The sequence below is a fragment of the Pseudoliparis swirei genome, chromosome 16 (assembly GCF_029220125.1).
Source record: "Pseudoliparis swirei isolate HS2019 ecotype Mariana Trench chromosome 16, NWPU_hadal_v1, whole genome shotgun sequence".
In the NCBI taxonomy this organism is placed as follows: domain Eukaryota; kingdom Metazoa; phylum Chordata; class Actinopteri; order Perciformes; family Liparidae; genus Pseudoliparis; species Pseudoliparis swirei.
Window position 1 is genome coordinate 20,917,489 of NC_079403.1, and position 24,762 is coordinate 20,942,250.

Consider the following 24,762-nt stretch of genomic DNA (forward strand, 5'->3'; position numbering starts at 1 on the left):
TCCGGGAGATGTAGTGTCCTCGTCTAACCGCTCTGGAGTTAATGAACTAGATTTCAGAGAGCAGCTCCTCGTGACCTCTGTCTAAAGCCTGTAAGGGCCGACACTGAATCACTGCAAAGTCAAATATTGCTGAAACTAACTTGCTGACTTGTGTCTAATTCCAAAAGGATGGCCGACAATCCAAACAATGAGCGGCTCTCTTATTAAATCCCACTCCTCAGACCCTGTTGAATGCGTTTGCTGGTCCGTTGATCCATCTGTAAAAGTGAGAAGTCTAATTACTGCTGGACGTCCTATAGTTGCTGCTGCTACTGATGCACTCTTAGAGCCCCGAGCTTACATAACATACAGCTGCTGATCCGTGACAGACACACATCTTGGTCTTATTAAGAACAATGATGAAAGTCCGAGGCGCACTTTATTACACTGTCCATTCAGGGAGATACAATGTCAACGCCGGGTGACACACCTTGCGTTCACCATGTCTTATGATGAGAACCACGGAGACTCGGAAGAGGATGACAGTGACAGTGACAGTGGACAACGGGGCTCTTTCGCCACTCGGTTCAACCGTTTTCTTTCAGGTGGATTATTGGCATTTCAGTCCGTTAGCTTCAATTCATGTCAGAATATCTGTGTATGTGTAGTACAAGAAGAGATAACGCAATGAAAAATAAAATAACGGCCACATTTTTTTCTCGCTCATTGCCTCGTCGTAAATGCCCGCTGGCTTCGTCTTATGCTGGCTTCATATTTGATGCGGCCAGTAGGGGGCCACAGAGGGCCGTCGCGTCTCGATGACGCGGTTTGTTGACGGTGTCATCGAATTGTGCGACAAATAGTGTAGTCTCTACATGATGGAAGGGATTAATCAATATAGCTTTTAACTTATGAATTTGCTTTATACATATTTTGGTAACAGCGCACGTATTTACTTAATTTAAATGTAACGATGTATAGTTAGCTGTATTTAGCTCGTGGAGCACTCACGCGCGTAATGTCTTCTTAGCCTAGCTCGGCTCAGCTCAGCCTTTTAACGATAGCTAAGCTGCATTGCTCAACACAGTTTCAACCGAGATGTGTGACAACAGGAGGGGGACTTGTACTTGTGGCGTTGACGTCTAGTCGCCAGTGTGACTACGTTACACACCCGCCCGTGCATGTGCCATTGTGCTAAACTGCCGTCGGTCGAATAGGTTTTCTTCGAAACTGGAGCTGCCTCCGGAGCGTCGCCAACATGTTGAACATCCCGACCCAGTCGTTCCCTGCGCCGCGCTCCCAGCAGCGGGTCGGTTCGTCCGGCCAGTCCGGGAGGAACAAGGTAAGAAGTGGTCTCGGACTCGCTAACGAACTCACTTCGAACCCCTCCAGAGACCGTCGGGTTGAGTTACAAGTGGGAGAGAAGACGTGACTCTTGCTCTTGTCTCATCAGGTGGCCTTGAAGCCGGGCCACAGTCTGATGGACTGGATTCGGTTTTCCAAGAGTGGGAAAGACCTGACGGGGCTCAGGGGGCGACTGATCGAAGTCACCCAGGAAGAGCTGCAGAAACACAACACAAGAGAGGACTGCTGGACCTGCATACGAGGTGAGCTTCCGGGGAAGCGGATGAATAAAATAGATAGATAGATAGATATATACTTTATTAATCCCCAAGGGGAAATTAAATGTCAACTTGAGCAGGCTGGGGAGTACTTGATGTCAGCTTGATTATACTTGATCCTACGTTTGATAATAGTACGATTTAGAGTCAGGAGATGTGATACTTTATGTCCACTGGATCAGTCATTCCCATTGATCGGGTGACAAGAGATTTTATTTTGCAGATATTCCTCAACTGCATGAAAGGCTCAGGTGCATTCTGTGTTAGACTAATGCAAAACAACCCAGAGCCTGTTGACATCACCTACATGTATCTATTTGTTGTCATTTGTGTTTATGTTTCCAATAGAACGCGCATGAAACAAAAGTTGTGTTTTATCTCACATGTATACACTACGAGTCAAACGTTTTAGAACACCCCCATGTTTCCAGTTATGATTGAAATTTAAGCAGTTCAAGTCCAGTGAATAACCTGAAAATGTACATACGTAAGCGGCAAACTGCCAAAGGTTAAACACCCAAAAAAAGTTTAGCTTACCAAAAAAGTGAAACATATTGTACATTTCAGAGTTATACAAAAATGCCTTTTTCAGGGAACAAGTCATAGGTTAACGACTTGCAGCTGTTCTGGAAGTAAATTAAGCCTTAAAAGTTGATGCTAACAATTCCAACAGGTGTCTCAACTTTTGTTAATTAGTTACAAACCCTCTGTCTGCATAAAGCAGTGTTGTAACAGACTGTGTTCCTACACCCTCTTCAGCATTATTTGGACAGTATTGTACTGCAGGAAGTAGCAGGGTTGCACAATGCCGTTGTTGCCCATTCGCTACAGTGAAGACATGACAAACAAAACATAAACAGTCGTACATTCTTGCCATTTTTCTTCAAGTTGAATAAGAAGGAATGTAAACAGCAGCAACAACACCATCCCTGGGCAATATGACCGACATCTTCACGTTAACAATTCTACATCAGGGAAACACTGTCCATTAAATATTATGATTGCTTTACTTATGAATGAGTGCAAGTAATGTACATGTTTATATGTGTTCAATAACACATGCATAACATTTTTGGGGGATTTATCGAATTAATATATTTTGCAGTTGGTTTATATGATATGAGATGATGTCATTATTGTGAGGTAATATATATATATATATATGTGTGTGTATATGTTTGTGTATATATATATCTGTAGGTATATATGAATATGTATATATATATATATCTGCTTACATTCCTCTGCTTTCTTATATTTTGATTTTCTATCTTTAATCCTTAATGTTTCTGCGTAAATGTAATTTGCCAGGATTTCCACATTTACATCTTGTTTTGGTTAAATGTTATCATTTGTCTCTCAGCAGAGCGCACTGGGAACATAAAGCTCTGCTTTATTGTCTCTTTCTCTTTATTCTCAGGTATGGTTTACAATGTGACCCCCTACATGGACTACCACCCTGGTGGGGAAGAGGAGTTGATGAAGGCAGCTGGGATAGATGGCACCGACATGTTTGACCAGGTATGGACGTTGATGGAGTGCTTTTTAAACATACAGGTGTGCAGCGCTGTATTCCTGGGTACTAATGTCACACAGCAACTCATCTTTTCGACTTGATGGCTAAAATGTATCTAACGTTTATTTGTTAAGCCAGTGAAGGGAGTGTTGTGTGATTTCATACTGGCAGCTGCTCTGCTAATGCGCCTCAATGAAAACATCAAGTGCACCAGCTGTTGGCAGCCATCCATTGTTAAAAATACTCGCACAAAAGTTTCTGAATTAGAAATCAGTGGATCCAGAATAAGTGTGTTTTTAATTCACGAGCAAGCAAGTATTTCAATGTTTTCATGTTGATTTATTTATTTATTTCATGTTCCATATAAAATCCATTTAGTGTCAAGCTGGTGCTGAATTTGCTGATGAAATATAATATTCTACGCTGATAATTATTGGTCCCCTGCTTGCTCTTTGGAAGTCATTTAGAGCAAACTAAATGATGTGAATTTAAGTAGATTCAAACAAAGGTCACCGGGAGTTAAAACAAGCCCCAGGAGGACAGCCACATATTTCATTTGGGCTGTCTTGTGAGTGCTGCAAGGTGTGTTGTCGTGCTGTAAGCGCCTTCATTTTGGTATGGGTGACTTGATGGGTTTGTATGTGTTGCTATGGTAATGCGTGTGTTTGCGCATAGGTCCATCGCTGGGTGAACTACGAGTCCATGTTGAAAGAGTGCCTGGTGGGTAGGATGGCCACGACAGTCATTAAAGGTGCACACACACACACACACACACACACACACACAGTATCTCTGCATCAGTTTATTCAGCACTCAAAACACACACTGTGCAGTGTTTCCCCTAGGTTTACAGCTTCAGGGGGGGGGGAGGGGGACGACCAACCGACACAAACACTTAAAGGGAACATGGTGTTAATTTCGTTTTATGACAACCACAAAGTTTGCACGTTTTGTCGCTGCGGTATATTTTTCGAGGCTTTTGAAAGAACATTTCCAGAGCCTCTCGACATGGGAAGTCGGAAACATCTGGCCCATTTCTATTGAGACCAGACCGGCTGCAAGATGGTCTCCTTGCAGCCTGTTGCGGATGTTCGTCTTGACCTGCAAATACATGAACGGCAGGCTTTAAAAGTGACAGCCGGATCGCTTTAATTGGCGATAGTTTAAAGCAGCAAACCAATTGTGAAGAAGCCGACGTATCGCTTTGCTTCCCACGCGACATATTGGACGCTCTCTGCCGGCTGGTGGGAGCGGGCTCGCCTGTGTGCGCATGGGGGCGGAGCTCCGGAGGCGCGATGCAGAGAGCCGAGGAGAAGTGGTCATGTAGAGACAGATGACATGCCAGACGGCCGTTTGGTTTAATAAAAGAACAAAGGCCCGTTGTTTGGGAAAGGGAACTTTCAATTACTTCTGTTGTTATCTGGAGCTGTATGTTTATTGCTTTTGATGATGTTTTTGTGATAACCATTTTCTCCCTTAGTTATGGCCACAGACAGGGACTAGGTTAAAATGTAGCCTTAGCTAAAACAGGGTTGATTGATGTGTACGGTCCCTGTTCAAATAAATAAATAAATGAAGATGAAATGATAGAGACAATTATAGGGGGGCGGGGGGCCATTTCAGGGGGGCGGGTCCACTGATGTGTTCTGATATACCATTTGTATCGTAGGCTGAAAGTACATTCTGGTAAGCCACGTGTTTGACTTAGAAAATAAAGACACATAGGTATTCAGTTCAATTCTATTCAATTGAGCCCAACATCACAAATTAGACTGAGGGCTGTAACTGCTACTTCACAGATTGTTTCGACAAACGTGTTGCACATGTAAGATATAAAAAAAGACAGACCTACAGTAAATGTTGTGTAGGAATGATCATCTCAAGCATGTGTCAACAACTTGACTTTTTTAGATATAGTATTAGAAGTGGAAACAACGGTGTCTGCCTGGAGGTCTAAAGAAGTGTGGTACGCCTCAGTAGTTGCTGGCATTAAGTTCTGTTTTCCTCCTCAGCTAAGATCCCGTCTTCCCCACAGACCAGCCTCACCCCCCCTACGTCCATGGCTGCTCCCACAGAAAAAGACTCCCGGCCGCGGTACGACACAACGTGGAACATAAAACACAAAAGAAAAATCCTACAATGAAGACGATTAACAAACGTATCCACGCTCGGTGATATTATTGTCTGTGCAGGTACGACTGGTTCCAAACGGATGCAACTGTTCATCTGGTTGTTTATGCTAAAAGAAAGGTAAGTCGTCGAGCATCCAGATGCCCATGGGTTACTTAGTCCTCACGGCATGCAGGGAGATGATGGTGGCTCCTGAAAAGGAGTTTATTAAACATAACTAAAATATTAAATGTCCATAAAGCCAGACTAACTCTTCCACTCAGAGCCCCGCTGCTCCCCACTGAAGATTATACGAGCACCAGTTAGACATGCACACATCCCTGTTTTTTATACATTTCTGAGAAATGCTTTGGGCATAGTGCATTTACAGAAATATCAATGTGCTGTTGTATTTGAAAGGGAAAGTACTTCAACGCGGGCTGAAATACATTTTCATAGCCCGTTTTTTTGATGGGTAGTATCCAATAATTAGAGGCATTTCACAGACGAGCCTTTTGAATAGGCAACTATTACTGTTACCCTCTATTCGCCAGACATCACTTGGTCGTTGTTACTGAAAGCTTTAAAGCCGGCAACCGGTCTGTTTGAATACACGTTTGAAGGATGAAAACTGTATTTTAATACAAGTTTGATGGTCGAGCTTTCAAAAGAGATCCCTGGATCCGTGGATGGAGATGACGCGTCTCCTCTCTCTCAGATCCCCAGCTCCGGCTGCACCATTGTTGACCTGGAGGCGGGGGTTCTCCGACTGGAGGTGCTGCTGGGGAAGATGTCCTACATGATACATTTACGTGAGTAGAGTGCGGCCTTCTGCGTTTGAAGGCGCCGTCTTCTCCGAAAAAACAAGAAGTGAGACACTGCGGTTTAAAAAAAAAAAAAAATCTACAAAGCCCTTTGTAACTTCCTGTTTAACACCTGATATGATGAGCTCTGCCTTCGCGGTTCTTTATTAATTAACAGTTTCGAATTTATTCTTTTTTTCTTTTCTTTTTGATAATGAATTAAAAAGCAATTGGTGTTAAAATAATCTATATAGCTGCCATACCTACACATTGCTGCATTATTATGTGTTGCTTGTTAGTGCCTGGTCACACCTTCACAATGAATGTGGGATTAATAAAGTGCACTATAGGAGACATTACAATAAGTACTGCATGTCGTATTAAGGCCTCAAGCCAGAGTCTGTTGGGCTCATCTGAATCCAAGTCCAACTAATACGTGTTTTTTGTGTGTGTTTTTTTGTCATGTGCTTGTTGTGTCACAAACTGGCTGGAACTGAATTTGGTTGTGCATCCCTTTTGTGGACAATATGCTGGAATCTTTGATTGTTTTCTTTTTCAGTCTGGTTGGGATTCACCATGCACAAATGAACCCTGACCAAATAATAGAAAGGACCATGAGCCATGATGTGCAATATTCTGATTTGACATGGACACAGTATTTATACCTACTCTCCATATTTGGTTGTGACGTCCGTGTTATGTTCATGCTTTTCCAGGTCTGGCTGATGACGTTGAGGGAAATGTTAATGGTGAGACGACATCTCGATTTAAGGAAGATATGGATAATATCGGCAAAATCTGTGTAACTGTCACGTTCTTCTTCTTCTTAAAACCGTCGTGTCTTCCAACAGTCCACCCCGCCTTCCTCGTGGGGAAGATCCAGGTCACCATGCGCAAACAGGCGAAAGGAAAATGGAGCCGCCTCGGTCAGCCTCTGGCATTTCACAATACATTTCTACGCAAAAACGACAGAGGTGAGATCCTTTCTAAACCTTTCCACTTCTCCGTTGCCTTTTTCCTTCAACGTTAATGGCGGACCAGTCGGTCACTTCAAGTTGCAGGTGATCAGCGACTTAATCCTGTAACACCCGGTTCTGTTTCTCCTGTGTTCCGTGTCTCCTCTGTCTTCTCTGTGTCTTCTCTGTCTTAATTGTTTAATTCCCTGCACCTGCCCTCAGCCACGCTTGTCTCGTTACTGTCTGATGTCGTACACCTGTTCCCCCCCCTATATATTGTGTCAGTCTTTCCCTTGTCTGCTGTCGGATTGTCGTCTATAGTTCCGTGTCTTTTTCCCGTCGTCCTGTCTGTCGTATCTGATCCTGCCTGCCCTGACCGACGATCCTCTGCCTGCCCCTTTGGGACCTTGTTTTTTTGTAAACTGTTTTGCCTCATTAAAGAGTGCTTTTTTGTTATTTATATTGCGTCCAGCCTGTCTCCCTGCGCCTGAGCCTCACCCCGTCACAAAGACCTGACAAATCCTCAATGTTGTGGCTGGAGTAGCAGAGTAATACAGCTCCATCGCCAAAGGAAAATGCACTGAGTTCAACCACATAAGAAAAAAAACTAGACAATAAGAGTATTTTATGAATGTAATCCGAAACACACACTCAACGTAATTTAGTGCTTTTAGCGGAGATGTCAAAGGCTGCTGCTGAAATTCCAAAATAGATTACAGTGTTTTTTAAAATGTTTTTTTCACTTTTTACTTTGTACAAAATAAGAATAAAGTGTCATCCCTTCAAGAGACGGAACAGTACAATTGTGGTTTTAAAGATTAAAGTGAATTCCGGCACGTCTTTCTGTTGAAAGGTTTGCTGACCAAGCAAAAGCCCAGTATATTGAGGACTCGCTGGGACCAGAGCTCCTCGTGTTGAACTCCAGTCTACAGCAATGATCTTCCTTCTCACAGCTCTCCACTATCGGGACTGCGTGTTGGTGTCCAAGACCGAGGTGAACCACGACACCCACGTGTTCCGATTGCAACTGCCTCGTGGGACGGTCATGCACGTGCCCGTCGGAAAACACGTCTACCTCAAAGCCCTCATTCAAGGTGAGGAACCAAAGACTGTGCTGGACACAGTGTCTGTTGTCTCTTTGAACTGTACTTCTACAATCAGGGTCCGTGCGGTCATGGAAAACCTGGAAAAGTCGTGGAATTCTAAAACGACCTGGCAAAAAATGTAATACCAAAGGTTTTGGTAATGTTATATTTATATGTTCATTTACAAAATTTGATTACAATCAAACTATTGTCTCTCGTTCATTTTTGTCATTTAAGGGATACCGATGTATAGACCGGGATTTCACAAAATGCTTGGTCATGGAAATCTGGTTAAAAGTCATGAAATCCACTGATTACAATGTGTATAACAATAAAAACACATCTTTTCTGACTATATCTGGATTAAAACACAGATTAGCACTTCAGTGGCACTTAAATGGCTCTTATTATGGTACTTTTGTAGTTCGACTATGTTAAGGAAATGTTACTTTCTGTATTCTTGTTTTTCTTAGTTTGTACTCTAGGTTGAAATGCACTTATTGTAAGTCGCTTTGGATAAAAGCGTCTGCTAAATGACATGTAATGTAATGTTATGCCCTGCTACATATAAACAAGTCGTGAACGTGTAGGTTCAACCAGACTGACAACTCAAAGAGACAAAGAGGAAGAGGTTTGACTTCCTGTTTGTGTCCCTTCCCAGACACGGAGGTGGTGAGGCCGTACACTCCAGTAGACCAGGACCTGGCGGCCGCCTCCCACCACGTCTCCCAGGAGTCTGACCTCTACCTCATGATCAAGGTCTACCCCGACGGAGTGCTCACCCCTCATCTCAACGGCCTGCCCGTCGGTACGTGGATGTGTCACGGATCACGTGGGAGAGAGGCCGAGATGTACGGCTGGAAGCAGTCCATCGACCTGTGTGTGTGTGTTTCATTCAGTAAGGCGGCACTCTGCAGTCGGTGTGTGTGACACACCCCTCGGATGCATTTCTGGGGGCTGCCGGTGTGCTCGTCGGATAGCTTCGCCTTTCCACGTTTTTGGATTAGAGGACGTTGCGCCTCTGTTTCTATTTCTAGGTTTCAGGAACTGAGATTCACGACTCCTCGCGCTGTCAATTCTCAGCTGTGCGGGAGCCAGGATTCACTTTCCATGTGAACAAACCGAGTGTGGCACTTTGAATTCCCTCCAGGAGACACTTATTATTGCCTTCCCCCTCCCCCGCCCCCCAAAGATGCTACGCGGCGGACGGCTTTTCCCTCGCTCGCGTTTTTAACCCTCCTATTACCTTTTGGGTCAATTTGACCCCATTCAATGTTTAACATCTCTAAAAAAATGATTGACATGTTTTTTGCTTCATATTTCATGACTTTTCCTAATTTATTGGGGACAACTGGAAAAACATAAAATTCACATGATATGTTTTCGATGTCCTGTACACAACTTGTACGCATCGGTCAATTTGACCCCAGGCGGTTTTTCACTGTAAAATATATAAGAAATATCAACATTTTTATTTATTTGAAGGGCTATTTAGGGAGTCAACAAACAAACATAAAGTACCTGACACTTCAACTTGGGAAACAATATAAATTCTAATAATTTTCTGGAGGTTTTAATTGCTGGGGTCAAAAAGGGTAAAAGATGTCGGTACATTTGAAGGGTTAATGTCGTAAAAACTCGTTCTCGTATCACGGACATAAACCCTGAAAGAGAGCTCTGTCTCACATCGCCGAGCTCAGACATCGAATGATATCGTATATCATATTTTAGTTAAACTAACCTCTCAGATATTCTGTCTATTACTCATCATGACATAAACCATAGGCCTGTTTTATGAATGCAACGGAGGTTATGAAATAAGCTGGAATGACGTGTGGCACACAAACTAAATAAAGTCTCAATAAATATTGAAAGCGGCTGCAGGATGATTTATTCGTTGAGTATTCGCCCCGTGTCTCATTCAGATGATTCGACCGGCCGGCCGCCTCCAGGACTTTGTTCACGTCTCTGTCGTTCTCTCTCCAGGGGGCTGTGTATCGGTCAGTGGTCCAGAGGGTCCCTTCAGTCTCCGCCCCCTTCGTGATGTCACACACCTCTACCTATTGGCAGCGGGCACAGGGTTCACGCCCATGGCTCGCCTCATCCAGCTGGCCCTACAGGACGGGGACACCATCAAGTGGGGACTATTTGTTGCCTCGGAGCCTTTATTTCTGTTTTTAATCCTCTTGTACTACAGAGAGAGAGTTTATAAACCTGTATTATAAGTGTTTGTATGTGTGGAGAGAGTTGCAGATACAAATACAATATGTGCCGCATATCACGAAACCATTCGTCTTTTTTCATACATGTTATGTAATATCTGAACAAAGCCGTGAGGAACATTAAATGCCCAAGTTTAAACCACACTTGTTGCTCACGTGACATTAAACCGACTTGTCGTGGTCTGACTCTCCTGCGTGTGGAATGTAGAGTCAGCTCCACGGGTCCGACTGGTCACGTCTTCTCCCCAACGAGCAACTCTCCTCATAGCGTTTTAATATCAAGCTTTAATATTGCTGCTCTGGGTCTGAATGAGACGTTTTAACATTGAAAGTGAATGTGAGGAGATAAATGTCTGCTGGGGAAGATCCAGATGTTTAATAAATAACTACGACGCAAAAAGAACGCGCACACTTCCTGTGTGGAGAACGTACTCCTCGTTTATCACTGTGTTGCCTTGTTGACCCCCCCCCCCCCCCCCCGACCTGTTTGCCTTCAGGAACACCAAGCTGCTCTTTCTGAACCGACGGGAGGAGGACATCCTGTGGCGCCGCGAACTGGATGAACTGGCTGCTGGGAGTGAGAGGTGTGTGTGTGTGTGTGTGTGTCTGTTTGTGTGTTTCTCTCTGTGTGTGTGTGTGTGTGTTTCTCTCTCTCTCTGTGTGTGTGTGTTTCTCTCTCTCTGTGTGTGTGTTTCTCTCTCTCTATGTGTGTGTGTGTTTCTCTCTCTGTGTGTGTGTTTCTCTCTCTCTCTATGTGTGTGTGTGTGTGTGTGTGTGTTTCTCTCTCTCTGTGTGTGTGTGTGTTTCTCTCTGTGTGTGTGGGTGTTTCTCTCTCTCTCTGTGTGTGTGTGTTTCTCTCTCTCTCTCTCTGTGTGTGTGTGTGTGTGTTTCTCTCTCTCTCTCTGTGTGTGTGTGTGTGTGTGTGTGTGTGATCTGTACACACCCTACAATACAATCAACGTGTGTGTGGAATGTGTCCGAGGGCTGTGAGGGTGGAGGAAAGATGGACCGGCAGAAAGCGGGAGACAAAGGGGCCGCTGTTGTTACCAGTCCATCCTTTGAAGCTCTCTGATTAGTCCCTGGTAACTTGTCAGTCGTGTGTCGATACGTTCCCTCCACTGACTGAAAACACTTTTCTCTGCGAGTCAAAACGAGGCGTAACGTGACAAACTGAAGGACACGTTGAGGAGACACCTCCACATCTGTATTAATGCAGTGAAATGCAGCTTTACAAATGCTTCTGCTTACACCTGCGCCTCGCTGTCTTTGTCCTTTATGTGTGTGTGTGTCAGGTTTCAGGTGGAGTACGTGCTGTCCGATCCCTGTGAAAGCTGGACCGGCGGGAAGGGAAGGGTGGACGAGCCCATGCTCCAGAATTTCCTCAGCAGGCCGGACGGCTCCACGTGTTACGTGTGTGTGTGCGGCCCCACTGCCTTCACAGAGCTCACACTCGGGTGTGTATTATTCAATTCAGTGTGTTTTGTACAGCCGAATATCACAAATTACAAATCTGTACACATTTGACATCCCTGACCTTTGACCTCACATCAGATCAGGAAAAACTCCCAAGGAATAGAAAAGGCTCTTTCTTTAGACCTCGTGTACAGAATGAATTAAACCGTTAATATATTCCCGAATGAATGTTTACAGCACAAACACAAATAACTCTGATGATTTGAATGTTTATGTTTTAATTTAATTTAATTTAATTGCGACTAATGTGTCGCATTTTTTCAGTTTGGCATCATGAAGGTCGTAACGTTGCGCACACCAAGTCCGAGGTGACTCTAGTTCACTTTCTGGAGGTGGCGAGACACCGTGCAGCAGCAGTAACTTCCTGTAGCCAGCAGGTGGCGCTCTGGCTGTGATTTTAAACACGCTGTCTTCAGTCCAGAGGCCGGGAGACACTAAATTCAGGATTGGCTGATTTCCTGTTGGGTTTCGGGGATACCTCCCAAGAGCTTTTTAAAAAGTCTAGACGCGATACATATGCCGAGCAAATGTCTTCGCAATATATGTCTGCGAAATATATAAAGGAGTCCGACTCGAAAGATCCTCAGAGGACACCGATGCTCGTCGTCTTGTTCTCAGCCGTGACTCCTCCTCCTCCTCTTCTTCTCCCTGTCAGGTTGCTGAAGCAGCAGGGCTTCAGTGAAGAGGAGCTGCACGCCTTCCAGGGCTGAACACAACGCCACCCTGAGAGAGAGAGTGCCTGAGAGAGAGAGAGAGTGCCTGAGAGAGAGAGAGTGCCTGAGAGAGAGAGTGCCTGAGAGAGAGTGTGCCTCTGAGAGAGAGAGAGAGAGAGTGTGAGAGTGTGAGAGTGAGTGAGTGAGAGATTAATTTATAAACCTTTGTTTGTGAACATTGTATTTCTATGCAGCCTCCTCCCCCCCCCCCCCCCCCAGTTACAAAATCTCAGTGCAGTACAGTTCTTATGATTGTGGCCAGTGTGTCTGAAATATAAATTCACGATAAAAACCAGAAGTGAAAACATTGTAAAGGTCCGTACGATCAGTCAAATAATACTTAGCCTCAGAGTCTCATGAATAAGATTATGTAAACCGGTGTATATGCAATATATAAATACAGAATTGCTTTGAGAGGATTTTTGAGAGGATATTTATGGAGCCTATTGTCCCAGGTACATGGATGCAGTTGCAGAAGACTTCTTAATAAAAAAGAATTCTGGAAAACATTTTTAAAGGGTCTTCTATTTATTGAGTCTGGTTGAAAGTATCAGATGAAGAACACATGACGCTTCATGCAGACTGTTCCTGTTAAAACCCACTTCATCACCCAGATGTGCTGCAGTGGTGGAAACGTCCACACTGAAACCTCTAACAACACGATTCTACTTTCTGACCGCTGTGATGGAACTTTAGACGAGTCACTGAGTCGTAACTTTGACCTTTTAGACTTGATCCTGGTTTTTATTGGTTGGACACAACGGATCACAATAAATACTCTGGTTCAAATGTACAGGAAGTCATCCGTTTTCTCCAGATGTGCCGAGTATCAACACAAACACACAGACTGTAACTTCATGTGAAGGCAAAAAGCAGCTTCAACACGAACATAAAGGATGTTCAGTCTGTGAGTCCACAGATCAAACGCGTTGGGAGGATTCCTTCATTGTCGGTCGGCGGTGCATTCAATGACCTCCTTGAGGAGGATGACGGAGCAGCTTCCATGTCAAAGCGGACTCGTGGAGCTGTGACTGCAGACTTGTGGAGACCTGGAGTCCAGCTGGATTCTGGATGTGATGACAGACGGGATGAAGTTCAGGACGACAGCGTGTCTGTGATGCTGCAGAGGAGCACGGGCAGCTGTCTCCATGGACCCCCCGTAGAGGGTCCATGTGGGGCAGTCTGTCCTCAAGGGCCCCGGTGCAAGACGCTACCTGGGCCCCCCCTGTATAGGGTCCATGTGGGGCAGACTGTCCTCAAGGGCCCCGGTGCAAGACGCTACCTGGGGCCCCCCTGTATAGGGTCCATGTGGGGCAGTCTGTCCTCAAGGGCCCCGGTGCAAGATGCTACCTGGGGCCCCCGTATAGGGTCCATGTGGGGCAGTCTGTCCTCAAGGGCCCCGGTGCAAGACGCTACCTGGGCCCCCCCCCCGTATAGGGTCCATGTGGGGCAGTCTGTCCTCAAGGGCCCCGGTGCAAGACGCTACCTGGGCCCCCCCTGTATAGGGTCCATGTGGGGCAGTCTGTCCTCAAGGGCCCCGGTGCAAGACGCTACCTGGGGCCCCCCCGTATAGGGTCCATGTGGGGCAGTCTGTCCTCAAGGGCCCCGGTGCAAGACGCTACCTGGGGCCCCCCCCCGTATAGGGTCCATGTGGGGCAGTCTGTCCTCAAGGGCCCCGGTGCAAGACGCTACCTGGGGCCCCGCCCCACGTATAGGGTCCATGTGGGTCAGTCTGTCCTCAAGGGCCTCGGTGCAAGACGCTACCTGGGGCCCCCGGCCCTGTATAGGGTCCATGTGGGGCAGTCTGTCCTCAAGGGCCCCGGTGCAAGACGCTACCTGGGGCCCCCAGCCCTGCAAGGTCGCTCAGGACCCAAACATTGTCCGTCTCCTCCCTTCAAGCCGTCCCCTCAGACTCGGAGGCGTTTCTTTGGAGGAGACGGGCAGCTGCTGATGTCCTTTCTCTTGGTGCCCTGACTCAGAGTCGGGGCGCACCGCACAGAGCGATTTGTGAATCGACAGAGGACAGACATGAGGACTCGGCCATCTTCCCGGTAGTCGCTCACTCTCCAGCGGTTTTGCAGCTCAGTGCTGGGAGAGCGGTACACCGGAGAGATGACTCGAGTCACAGTCCTGCCGTCAACCTCCGTGCGTCGGACAAAGTTCCGGCGGTCCCCCTTCAGGGCTCCCAGCTCCGCCTGCTCAGGAAGAGCTGGAGTCATGACTGGTGTAGGAGGAGAGCTGGAGCCTGCAGGGAGCACCATGAGACCTGATGGGGCCTCCATCAGGTGGCATGGTGTGGTGTTCTCCCTCTGCTCCTGGTCCGCAAAGGCCTTAAACTCTGGCCGTATGCTGAAGGACCCTTTGAAAGGAATTATGGGATACTCTTTGGTCCCTGTGGTGAGGTTGTGGTACAAGCTCATGATCGAGTCCCTCATGGAGTCAATGCTGTCACTGCTCAGAGGACGGTTCCTCAGGTTGGTCATAACCATCTGGATGTAGCGATCTGGTGGATGCATAGTAACTGATAGGGGAGTCAAGAAGAGGAACACATTAGTCACGTTAGTCAGGATGACATGACTGAACTAATCCAATTCAGATGAAGAAGTTAAAATAGCATCAAAGCTCAGTCCCACACACACAAACATCAATATTCACAAACTTATTTTAGATCATTTATTTGGTTTGAGTCGAGCACGATGAATGATGTGAAAACTTTATTACACATTATGATATCAAACAGATTACAATCAAATTTACAGTTACTGTAATACATTTTTTTTCACCATAAACAACTAAAATAGTTTTTTTTTACAGTGACATGAATGAAATAAGATGTAAATGTCCTCCAGATTTACTGGCCGACTATTACAATAACATGTTCAAGATGGTGCCAGTTCTATACTTTTATTTAAGTGAGGTTTATAATCAGATTAAAAGATGAAAATGCAGTTTGTGAGACTTTATTCGTTTGCTTAAATGTAACTGAGACTTTAGTCGTTAGCTTGAATGTAACTGAGATAACTAAAGCTTTTAAATCAAAACATCAAAGTACATCACATTTAAAAACTGGCACATTGCTGTTGGTTGTAATGAACATTACATTAAAGTTACTATCGGTGTCCTTGTTTGATCTTATATATGCTTCATATCATAAAGTAATGCACCAAAGCTTCTCGATGAAGAGTGTTTTTACCGTAGCGCTCATCCAGCACACGGACGATGCCGATACTCAGCAGGAATCCCTCACGCCACAAACCAGAGGAGGCCATGTTCTGCTCACTGCAACAGCTGCTCTCACTTCCAGATGTCAGGAGTTCAACTCTGATTATTAAACCAAGGGTTTCACTCGCCAACAAATCCACACTAGTTCACAGTCAGCGAGCAGGTGCAGAAAGAAGTTGGAATGGAGCAGTTCTGACGGAGCGTCCCAAGGAGTCCCTCATCACCATGACGACCCGTGGAAGTTCGATACGATCTCAGTCAATGCGTTTGAGATATTATTGTGAATGATTCAACCCTAATAACATCAGAGCTGTAACTATTATAGCACATCAACAGAAAATGATTGAGTTCCAGACTGAAAGCACATTTCAATGGGTTTATTAATAAAGCGTTGCATTGATGAGCTGCAGTGATGCTGCTGATGTTGATCACGCAGAAGGAAAACAAGACGGGAGATGTGCTTCAGACGCACCGGAGCTTTCATAAAGGTCCCGGAGCTTTAATAAACGTCCCGGTGCATTCATGAAGGTCCCGGAACTTTAAGGTCCCGGTGCATTCATGAAGGTCCCGGAGCTTTAAGGTCCCGGTGCATTCATAAAGGTCCCGGAGCTTTAAGGTCCCGGAGCTTTAATAAAGGTCCCAGAGCATTCATAAAGGTCCCGGTGCTTTCATAAAGGTCCCGGTGCATTCATAAAGGTCCCGGTGCATTCATAAATGTCCCGGAGCTTTAATAAAGGTCCCGGTGCATTCATAAACGTCCCGGTGCATTCATAAAGGTCCCGGTGCATTCATAAATGTCCCGGTGCATTCATAAAGGTCCCGGTGTGTCCGAAGACCTCAATCAATAATATAAATACGCACTGTGTTAAAACTACTGAGGCCGATCAGTGAATGACGTAACAGATGTTTCTTTTCTTTTCCGGAGCGCGCGCCTCAACCGACAAGCCTTTTTAACGCGTTTATAATTATTTATCATTTTAAAATTAACTCCGCAAACGGAAATACAAATACACGGGGTGTGTGTCTCACATTCTGATGTCTTTCCTCCTCTCTCTGTCCCGAAGGACACTCATTTATTTGTGTCCTTAATTTAGAGATGACATTAATAGAAAATATATACTTTGAGGAATAAATCAAGAAAAAAACCCAACCCTGTATCACAAAAATTACGTTCCCCCAGACGTAAAATACAATTTGCAATTACGTTTGACTGAAACGTATTTCTCTCCAAATTACGTTTGACTGAAACGTATTTCTCTCCAGATTACGTTTGTATTTGACGTATTATAATTACAAATACGTCTCTGATCAACGTATCTTTGCCGTTTGTTATCTCTCTTTTCTACAATGCTGTTATGAATTGTAAAAAGCGTCCTCTAGTCTTATTTATTATTATGTTATATGTTGTTTCGCCTGCGTATTCTGACAGCAATAAGCGTTGTAACGGATCATATGAATTGGCGTGAAGACTTACTGCTGGTGACGCTCCTTTATTTTCTTTCTTTAGGTGACAATACATTAATAAAACTCGTAGACTATCACCACCTTAACAGAGTTAGTCCCATACGGGTCAAATCAACTATTAAACTTGTTATAAAATGCGCATCTGTCCGTAATCTATACCATAATGTTCGCATTTTAACCTAAAAAAAAGTGCGCTTCCTTTTAACCTTTCATAATAAAAGTCCGATTTATCTGTTAAGCGGAAGTAGTATAAAACGTCTATATTTATTCAAACAATACAATATAAAAGGCATACATCAAAATCAATAAGGAAAATGCTAAACAGTCAAACAACTCAAAACAATAAACCCTTCATGGCGTTATTTACAGGCATGTTTACTTCTCATCAAACAAAAAGAGCAGGTACCCGGAAAAATCTGGGAAATAATTTGGGAATTGTTAATAAAACATGATCTACCCTTCAACTTCCACTGATATGCATGCAAACTAATACATACAAGACCATTTTAGGTCTGGGGGAACGTATTTTTTGTAATACAGGGTTGAAAAAAACATATATTCACTAAAATAAATAAATACAAGTTATTAATTCATTAGGAAACCATACTACATTAATAATTATTGTTGATGTATTGCTACATTCCTAGAAAAGAACTGTAGCCTTAATATTTCTTTCTTTTTTCCATTTACTTCTCAACCAACCTCACTTTGATATGGGCAACTTATGTCTTAATATTTGTTATCAAATAAAACAAAACTAGACTATTGTTTTCACAAAGAGTTTAAGAAAATGTTATTATTATACTCACCGGCCAGGAGCTATCCTTTATTATACCAGAACATTCAGGTCTCCCAGCTATAATGATGTTTTTATTTGCAATAGGCCGTCAGCGAAGTCATTCAAGGAATTCTCGGGACACACATGGTAGTAATAGATCCATGGACAGGGTATATATATAATATATATATATATATATATTATATATATAGAATAACCATTATGTTTACAGACATGGTTCCCATCTCAGGAACAGCAACCCCCAGAGGTTCCAGCTGTTTCTCCCCCAGAGCCATGGCGAGTATTGGAGGAGGATCCAATAGACGTGCCAAAAAGAGGTCCAAGAAAGAGCGGGTCAGGTATATTCCTACGACGACCCCTCATCTCATACAACATAACCGGTGCGGAAAACAGACCGAGACGGACTTCGACGACCTCATAAAAGTCTGGACCGAGGAGCCTATCAAAGAAGTCCTTCCTGGATCCCCGGAGGATACAACCGATGCTGATTGGGATATACTAAATCTTTTTGATGAGCCTGCACCTTTTTTGCAGACCAAAATAAAAAAATTAACATACATTGCCACTCTCATTGCGAAAATGCACAAGCATTCTATTGCTAACAGTGGGAAAGGATCCACTTTATCCGTTCAGGCACTCTGTCAGTCCCATATATGACTGTGCCTACTCCAAACGAACTAAAAGTCATTATGCCCCGCTCCAGCATTCTGCGGAGAACCTTCGGTTTTAAGTCCTAAAAGGAATACCTATTCTAGGAACAAAACAATTACTGTATTGTATATTTTGCCTTCTTTGAATAAAACCAATAAGCTCTGAAATAGGAGCTTAGAAAAGACCTTTAGAGGGGAATCCTGTTTGATGACCTTTTCAGGTGAACTGAAGCAATGAAAACACCGGGCCGAGGCCTTTGACCAAGGAACACGATCCGGCACGCTCCTGCCTCATTGGGTTGAGTGTAAAATAATGAAAAAATCTTACTTTTTATAATGAAATAAAACAGTGAGTAGAACTCAGGACTGAAATAAATATATAAGTCATGCAGGTGGACTGCACAAAAGGGATATCTCTAGGATAAACTTCTGTCATTGTCTTCATAAACAAAAAACAAGAGCGAAATAAAGTAAAAAGTATAGGAATCTAAAACGGGCCCTCCTCACACGGCTGGCGGGAGGAGTAGGCGATCCCCTAAGCGATGGTCCCATTATATATAGTAAATAACACAGTGTGACAGTATTATAACACTTAAAAATGAAACAACAGCAAAAACACACATAACCTCCATATCCACCAATCATACACTTTTCAACTAAAAGAAAAAATGCTGAATGAACGTAAATAATATTCTAACCTACATCCATCCAGTCTCATCCGCTTGGTCCGGGGTCGGGTCGCGGGGGCAGCAGACCCAGCAGGCTGTCCCAGACTTTCCTGTCAGCCGCAACATTTTCCAGCTTATTCTGGGGGATCCGAGGCGTTCCCATGCCAGCCGGGACATATAATCCCTTCAGCGTGTCCTGGGTCTTCCCCGGGGTCTCCTCCCAGTTGGACGTGCCTGGAAAACCTCTAAAGGGAGGCGTGCAGGAGGCGTCCAAATCAGATGCCCGAACCATATAGAGATGTGCTTTAGTGGATCTTACACACATACTGCAGGTATATGATTTTTTTTAAAGAAGTATGTATTTCATTCGGCCATCATCTCTGATAAAAGCCGCTTTGAGGAACCCACTGCACACCACCTGCAAGACAGCAGCTGGTGAACAGAGTGGAGTGTTTAGATGTTTCCTTCAGGATGTGGTGGAAACCAAACCGGAGCTGGAAGGAGAGTGCATGTTGGGCACATTTCCAGATTATTGCTAATATTTACCTGTTTGATGTACGTATGGGGAACTGTTTGCTAATACCATCGTTATAAAGGTCATAATACATCATTTCTAAGTGTGCAGCTTGTTCTATTGTCCCTGAACAATTAATCAGGCTTTAAGTGTTACTTAGACTATTAGTTAAGTATTGATTGCAGGTGGTTTGGATCTATCTGACCCTAATGCACACATGGGTTTTTGTGGTTGATGTTTAATCGATGTTGTCTCAGCAAATGTGCTTAACAACAATGTCAAGTCCAACTCCTGTCCACCGTTTCCAAAGGACGTGAAGACAACTCAAATTACTGACTTAATCTTTCTTTTATTTTTCTTTAGTTCGTTGATTGCTCTGCCAGTGAAATAGGTTGTAACCTTTAAGACAGAACATGAATTACATTTTAAATGACACATTTTAATTAAACATTTTATACTTTTCATTTTTACCAAACTCAAAATGAAATATTCTTCTATTCTAATAATTTATTTCGGGATCATTTAAATTTCATTGCCTGTGTATGACCTGTGGGGGGGGGTGGGGGGGGGTAAACACTGAACACACCCTGCAACCCAGTTCAAATCCCCGAGAGAGAGCCTGTCACCATTAGGCGCTTCGCCTAAGTGCTGGTCACGTCACATAGTAAATAACACAGTGTAACAGTATTCTAACACTTAAAAATGTAACAACAGCAAAAACACACATAACCTCCATATCCACCAATCATACACTATTCGACTAAAAGAAAAAATGCTGAATGAACGTAAATAATATTCTAACCTACATCCATCCATTCTCATCCGCTTGGTCGGGTCGCGGGGGCAGCAGACCCAGCAGGCTGTCCCAGACTTCCCTGTCAGCCGCAACATTTTCCAGTTTATGGGGGGGGGGGGGGGGTCTCTTTACATATATAATATGACTGGCAGACAGATTACGTAATTAATCTGTAATTTATTGCCACGGTGAAGGCTCGTAGAGGAGCACGTATACAGGAATCGTAACGCAGGCCAGGGTCCTGGGCATGGACGGATTAAGAAACCACGGGCCCCTGGGCCTGGACGTGTCAAGGCCAACCTCCGCAAAAAAATAAAAAAATAAAATCGCTAACAAAACAGTCCGTATGGAACAACGATACCGGAGCTGAGCAGACAACATAACGCGAATTATATGATAGCAGGGACTTCGGTTATATGAATTAAATGAATAACGTTTGTAATCGTTACAACCACACGGCTCAAGGTGGAAATAACATAGTAGGGAGACCACACCGAGTTAAGGTTTGAATTCAAAAGATAATTTATTAAATTCTTAAATTAACTATTTACAAAAATCCGTAACTGAGAAGCAAGAAAAGGTAAAGCGAAACATGTCGTGCAAATCAGCATAGTGTATGTGTCGTGCAAAAGCTCCCTGAGCTCATGGGCCCCTGGTGCCGGTCGGCTCGTTCGGTAATCCATCCCTGAGTAGGACTATTGGGGCCTTGTTACTGACATGAATGACTTAAGCCTGGCATATACCGGCTACGGCGCATCGTGTCATATCATCATATTCATATCAATACAATGTTAATAACAGCGACGTCACGCACGGAGGCTCTGGCTTAGGGGCCCCCTGAGCTCATGGGCCCCTGGGCCTGGGCCCGGTAGGCCCGTTCGTTAATCCATCCCTGGTCCTGGGAAGGCAGTCCAATCCGGTACACATTCAAAGTCCAAAAGGTCCGGTTTCAGGTACATCAGATCACAGACACTGGAAAGTAAATGCCAGAAGCAAATGGCAAGGATGACAGACTGGCAGGGAGCCTGATGGGTTCAATACCGCAAGGCCAAGAGAAATTGGGAGGCGATGTCCGGTGACCAGACTGGCAAGAAGCTCTCAGGTCAGCCGGTGGTTGCTGCAGGATGGCAGGTCTGAGGATTTAGAGGAGAATACACGGCCTGGAGGAAGTGAGCAGGGCTGGAGACTTGACAGAGAGGCAGGCCAAACATACAACCAGGTCTTAATGATGAGGTGTAAGAAACTGGTATCTATAGGAGTAATCATTTTAGTCACGTCTTAAAAACCTTTTAATGAGGAAAACAAATCAAAGGAAGGAAAGGAGCTCATTGTTTGTCTCTAGCCATCTAAAAAGGAGTCATTTTGTTGACGGTCCTGCAGCCGGTGAGATTGACATGCCCAGCAGCGTGGTCACATCTATGTGTGACGTAGATGAGGACTGTACCAGTTAGAGCCACTAGGGGGAGACAGACGACCAGACAGAGCTCAATACTGAGCTGTGATCCAACTAGCTCCATCAAACATGTAACGTCTTATTGCTCACCTCAACTCTCTGGTATCGTGCTTCATATGAGAGAGAGAGAGAGAGAGAGAGAGAGAGAGAGAGAGAGAGAGAGAGAGAGAGAGCATGTTAGAAATACACAGATGGTCAACCCTCACTCAGAGGAGGAGCTGGATACCTTATTCTCTGAGGCCGTAATGGTTGAAGAGTTATCAGAGCCTCTTGAACAGGCATGTTCACTCTGATCCTCATCTCCTCTCCTTTCTTTACATCCTCAGTCTGATTTACATCTCCTCTCCTTTCTTTACATCCTCACTCTGATCCTCATCTCCTCTCCTTTCTTTACATCCTCACTCTGATCCCCATCTCCTCTCCTTTCTTTACATCCTCACTCTGATCCTCATCTCCTCTCCTTTCTTTACATCCTCACTCTGATCCCCATCTCCTCTCCTTTCTTTACATTCCCTCTCTGCACGGCCCCCTTGGATCTATTATTGTCTCAAAGGTAACTTGTCTATAACTGGGGGCCCTCAGCACTGTCACCTCTCAGCCTGGAGACTGCATGTTCTCCCTGTGTGGGTTAGTTACTCCTGGTGTCCTCAATATTTCAAACATGCAGGTTGGATGAGCTGTTGACTCCAAATGGCTTTTTAGTGTTTCAACACACACACAGAGCATCAGCAGTAACACTGTCACACCCTCCTCCTGGTTCCAATCTGAGCCACAAGGACTACGATTGGTTGAATTCTTTCTCCAGATATTCTTCATCTACACAGAAGTTATTTGATGAGTTATGTTTTGAGCTGAACTCTTCATCAATTCATCACAATGAGGTTTCATAATAAACTCACTTGTGAATGGTATTTGGTCACCGACATATTTATGACAAATACATGCAGCAAATATCAAGTGATTGTGCTTGAAACTGATTGTTTCTTGTCTTTTTAAAAATGTTATAATACGAATAAATGTATAAAACATACTCCTGTATCCTGTAATATCTGACTTCCTGTAAGTCGTCACAACTATTTGATTTATTAGTAGCTGTGGTTCAAATGTTCACCTCTTGTGGGGATTTTTTTATGCCTCAAACTTCGAAAATGTCACAATGTAGTTTGTATTAATAAGAGCCCTCCAACAATTTATGGTTGACAGCATCAGACGAAGAACACATGACGCTTCATGCTGACTGTTCCTGCTGGACCCACTTCATCACCCAGATGTGCTGCAGTGGTGGAAACGTCCACACTGAAACCTCCAACAACACGATTCTACTTGCTGACCGCTGTGATGTAACTTTAGACGAGTCACTGAGTCGTAACTTTGACCTTTTAGACTTGATCCTGGTTTTTATTGGTTGGACACAACAGATCACAATAAATACTATGTGCAGGTTCAAATGTACAGGAAGTCATCCGTTTTCCACGTGTGTGTGGAATGTGTCCGAGGGCTGTGAGGGTGGAGGAAAGATGGACCGGCAGAAAGCGGGAGACAAAGGGGCCGCTGTTGTTACCAGTCCATCCTTTGAAGCTCTCTGATTAGTCCCTGGTAACTTGTCCCATCAGTCGTGTGTCGATACGTTCCCTCCACTGACTGAAAACACTTTTCTCTACGAGTCAAAACGAGGCGTAACGTGACAAACTGAAGGACACGTTGAGGAGACACCTCCACATCTGTATTAATGCAGTGAAATGCAGCTTTACAAATGCTTCTGCTTACACCTGAGCCTCGCTGTCTTTGTCCTTTATGTGTGTGTGTCAGGTTTCAGGTGGAGTACGTGCTGTCCGATCCCTGTGAAAGCTGGACCGGCGGGAAGGGAAGGGTGGACGAGCCCATGCTCCAGAATTTCCTCAGCAGGCCGGACGGCTCCACGTGTTACGTGTGTGTGTGCGGCCCCACTGCCTTCACAGAGCTCACACTCGGGTGTGTATTATTCAATTCAGTGTAATTTGTACAGCCGAATATCACAAATTACAAATCTGTACACATTTGACATCCCTGACCTTTGACCTCACATCAGATCAGGAAAAACTCCCAAGGAATAGAAAAGGCTCTTTCTTTAGACCTCGTGTACAGAATGAATTAAACCGTTAATATATTCCCGAATGAATGTTTACAGCACAAACACAAATAACTCTGATGATTTGAATGTTTATGTTTTAATTTAATTTAATTTAATTTAATTGCGACTAATGTGTCGCATTTTTTCAGTTTGGCATCATGAAGGTCGTAACGTTGCGCACACCAAGTCCGAGGTGACTCTAGTTCACTTTCTGGAGGTGGCGAGACACCGTGCAGCAGCAGTAACTTCATGTAGCCAGCAGGTGGCGCTCTGGCTGTGATTTTAAACACGCTGTCTTCAGTCCAGAGGCCGGGGGACACTAAATTCAGAATTGGCTGATTTCCTGTTGGGTTTCGGGGATACCTCCCAAGAGCTTTTTAAAAAAAAGTCTAGACGCGATACATATGCCGAGCAAATGTCTTCGCAATATATGTCTGCGAAATATATAAAGGAGTCCGACTCGAAAGATCCTCAGAGGACACCGATGCTCGTCGTCTTGTTCTCAGCCGTGACTCCTCCTCCTCCTCCTCTTCTTCTCCCTGTCAGGTTGCTGAAGCAGCAGGGCTTCAGTGAAGAGGAGCTGCACGCCTTCCAGGGCTGAACACAAC

The 24,762-nt window shown here is 44.4% G+C and overlaps 1 protein-coding gene across 1 annotated transcript; it reads left to right on the forward strand.

Annotated features, from left to right (window-relative positions):
• The first annotated feature begins 835 nt into the window (after positions 1-835).
• LOC130206504 (cytochrome b5 reductase 4) lies at positions 836-12,989 on the forward strand. Its single transcript, XM_056434503.1, has 15 exons — positions 836-1,321; positions 1,433-1,586; positions 3,022-3,122; positions 3,793-3,868; positions 5,130-5,211; positions 5,310-5,367; positions 5,945-6,038; positions 6,746-6,778; positions 6,881-7,003; positions 7,939-8,079; positions 8,732-8,878; positions 10,057-10,207; positions 10,790-10,876; positions 11,585-11,746; positions 12,421-12,989. Exons 1-15 carry the CDS (start codon positions 1,238-1,240, stop codon positions 12,473-12,475), a joined length of 1,548 nt encoding a protein of 515 aa, XP_056290478.1. The 5' UTR covers positions 836-1,237; the 3' UTR covers positions 12,476-12,989.
• The last annotated feature ends 11,773 nt before the right edge of the window (positions 12,990-24,762 follow it).

Bases quoted from the DNA above. Each gene is read 5' to 3' on its own strand.
- LOC130206504 (XM_056434503.1), top strand. From the start codon at position 1,238: ATGTTGAACATCCCGACCCAGTCGTTCCCTGCGCCGCGCTCCCAGCAG. The intron at 7,004-7,938 runs GTGAGATCCTTT...TCCTTCTCACAG, and splicing joins TCTACGCAAAAACGACAGAG to CTCTCCACTATCGGGACTGC. The intron at 11,747-12,420 runs GTGTGTATTATT...TCTCCCTGTCAG, and splicing joins TTCACAGAGCTCACACTCGG to GTTGCTGAAGCAGCAGGGCT.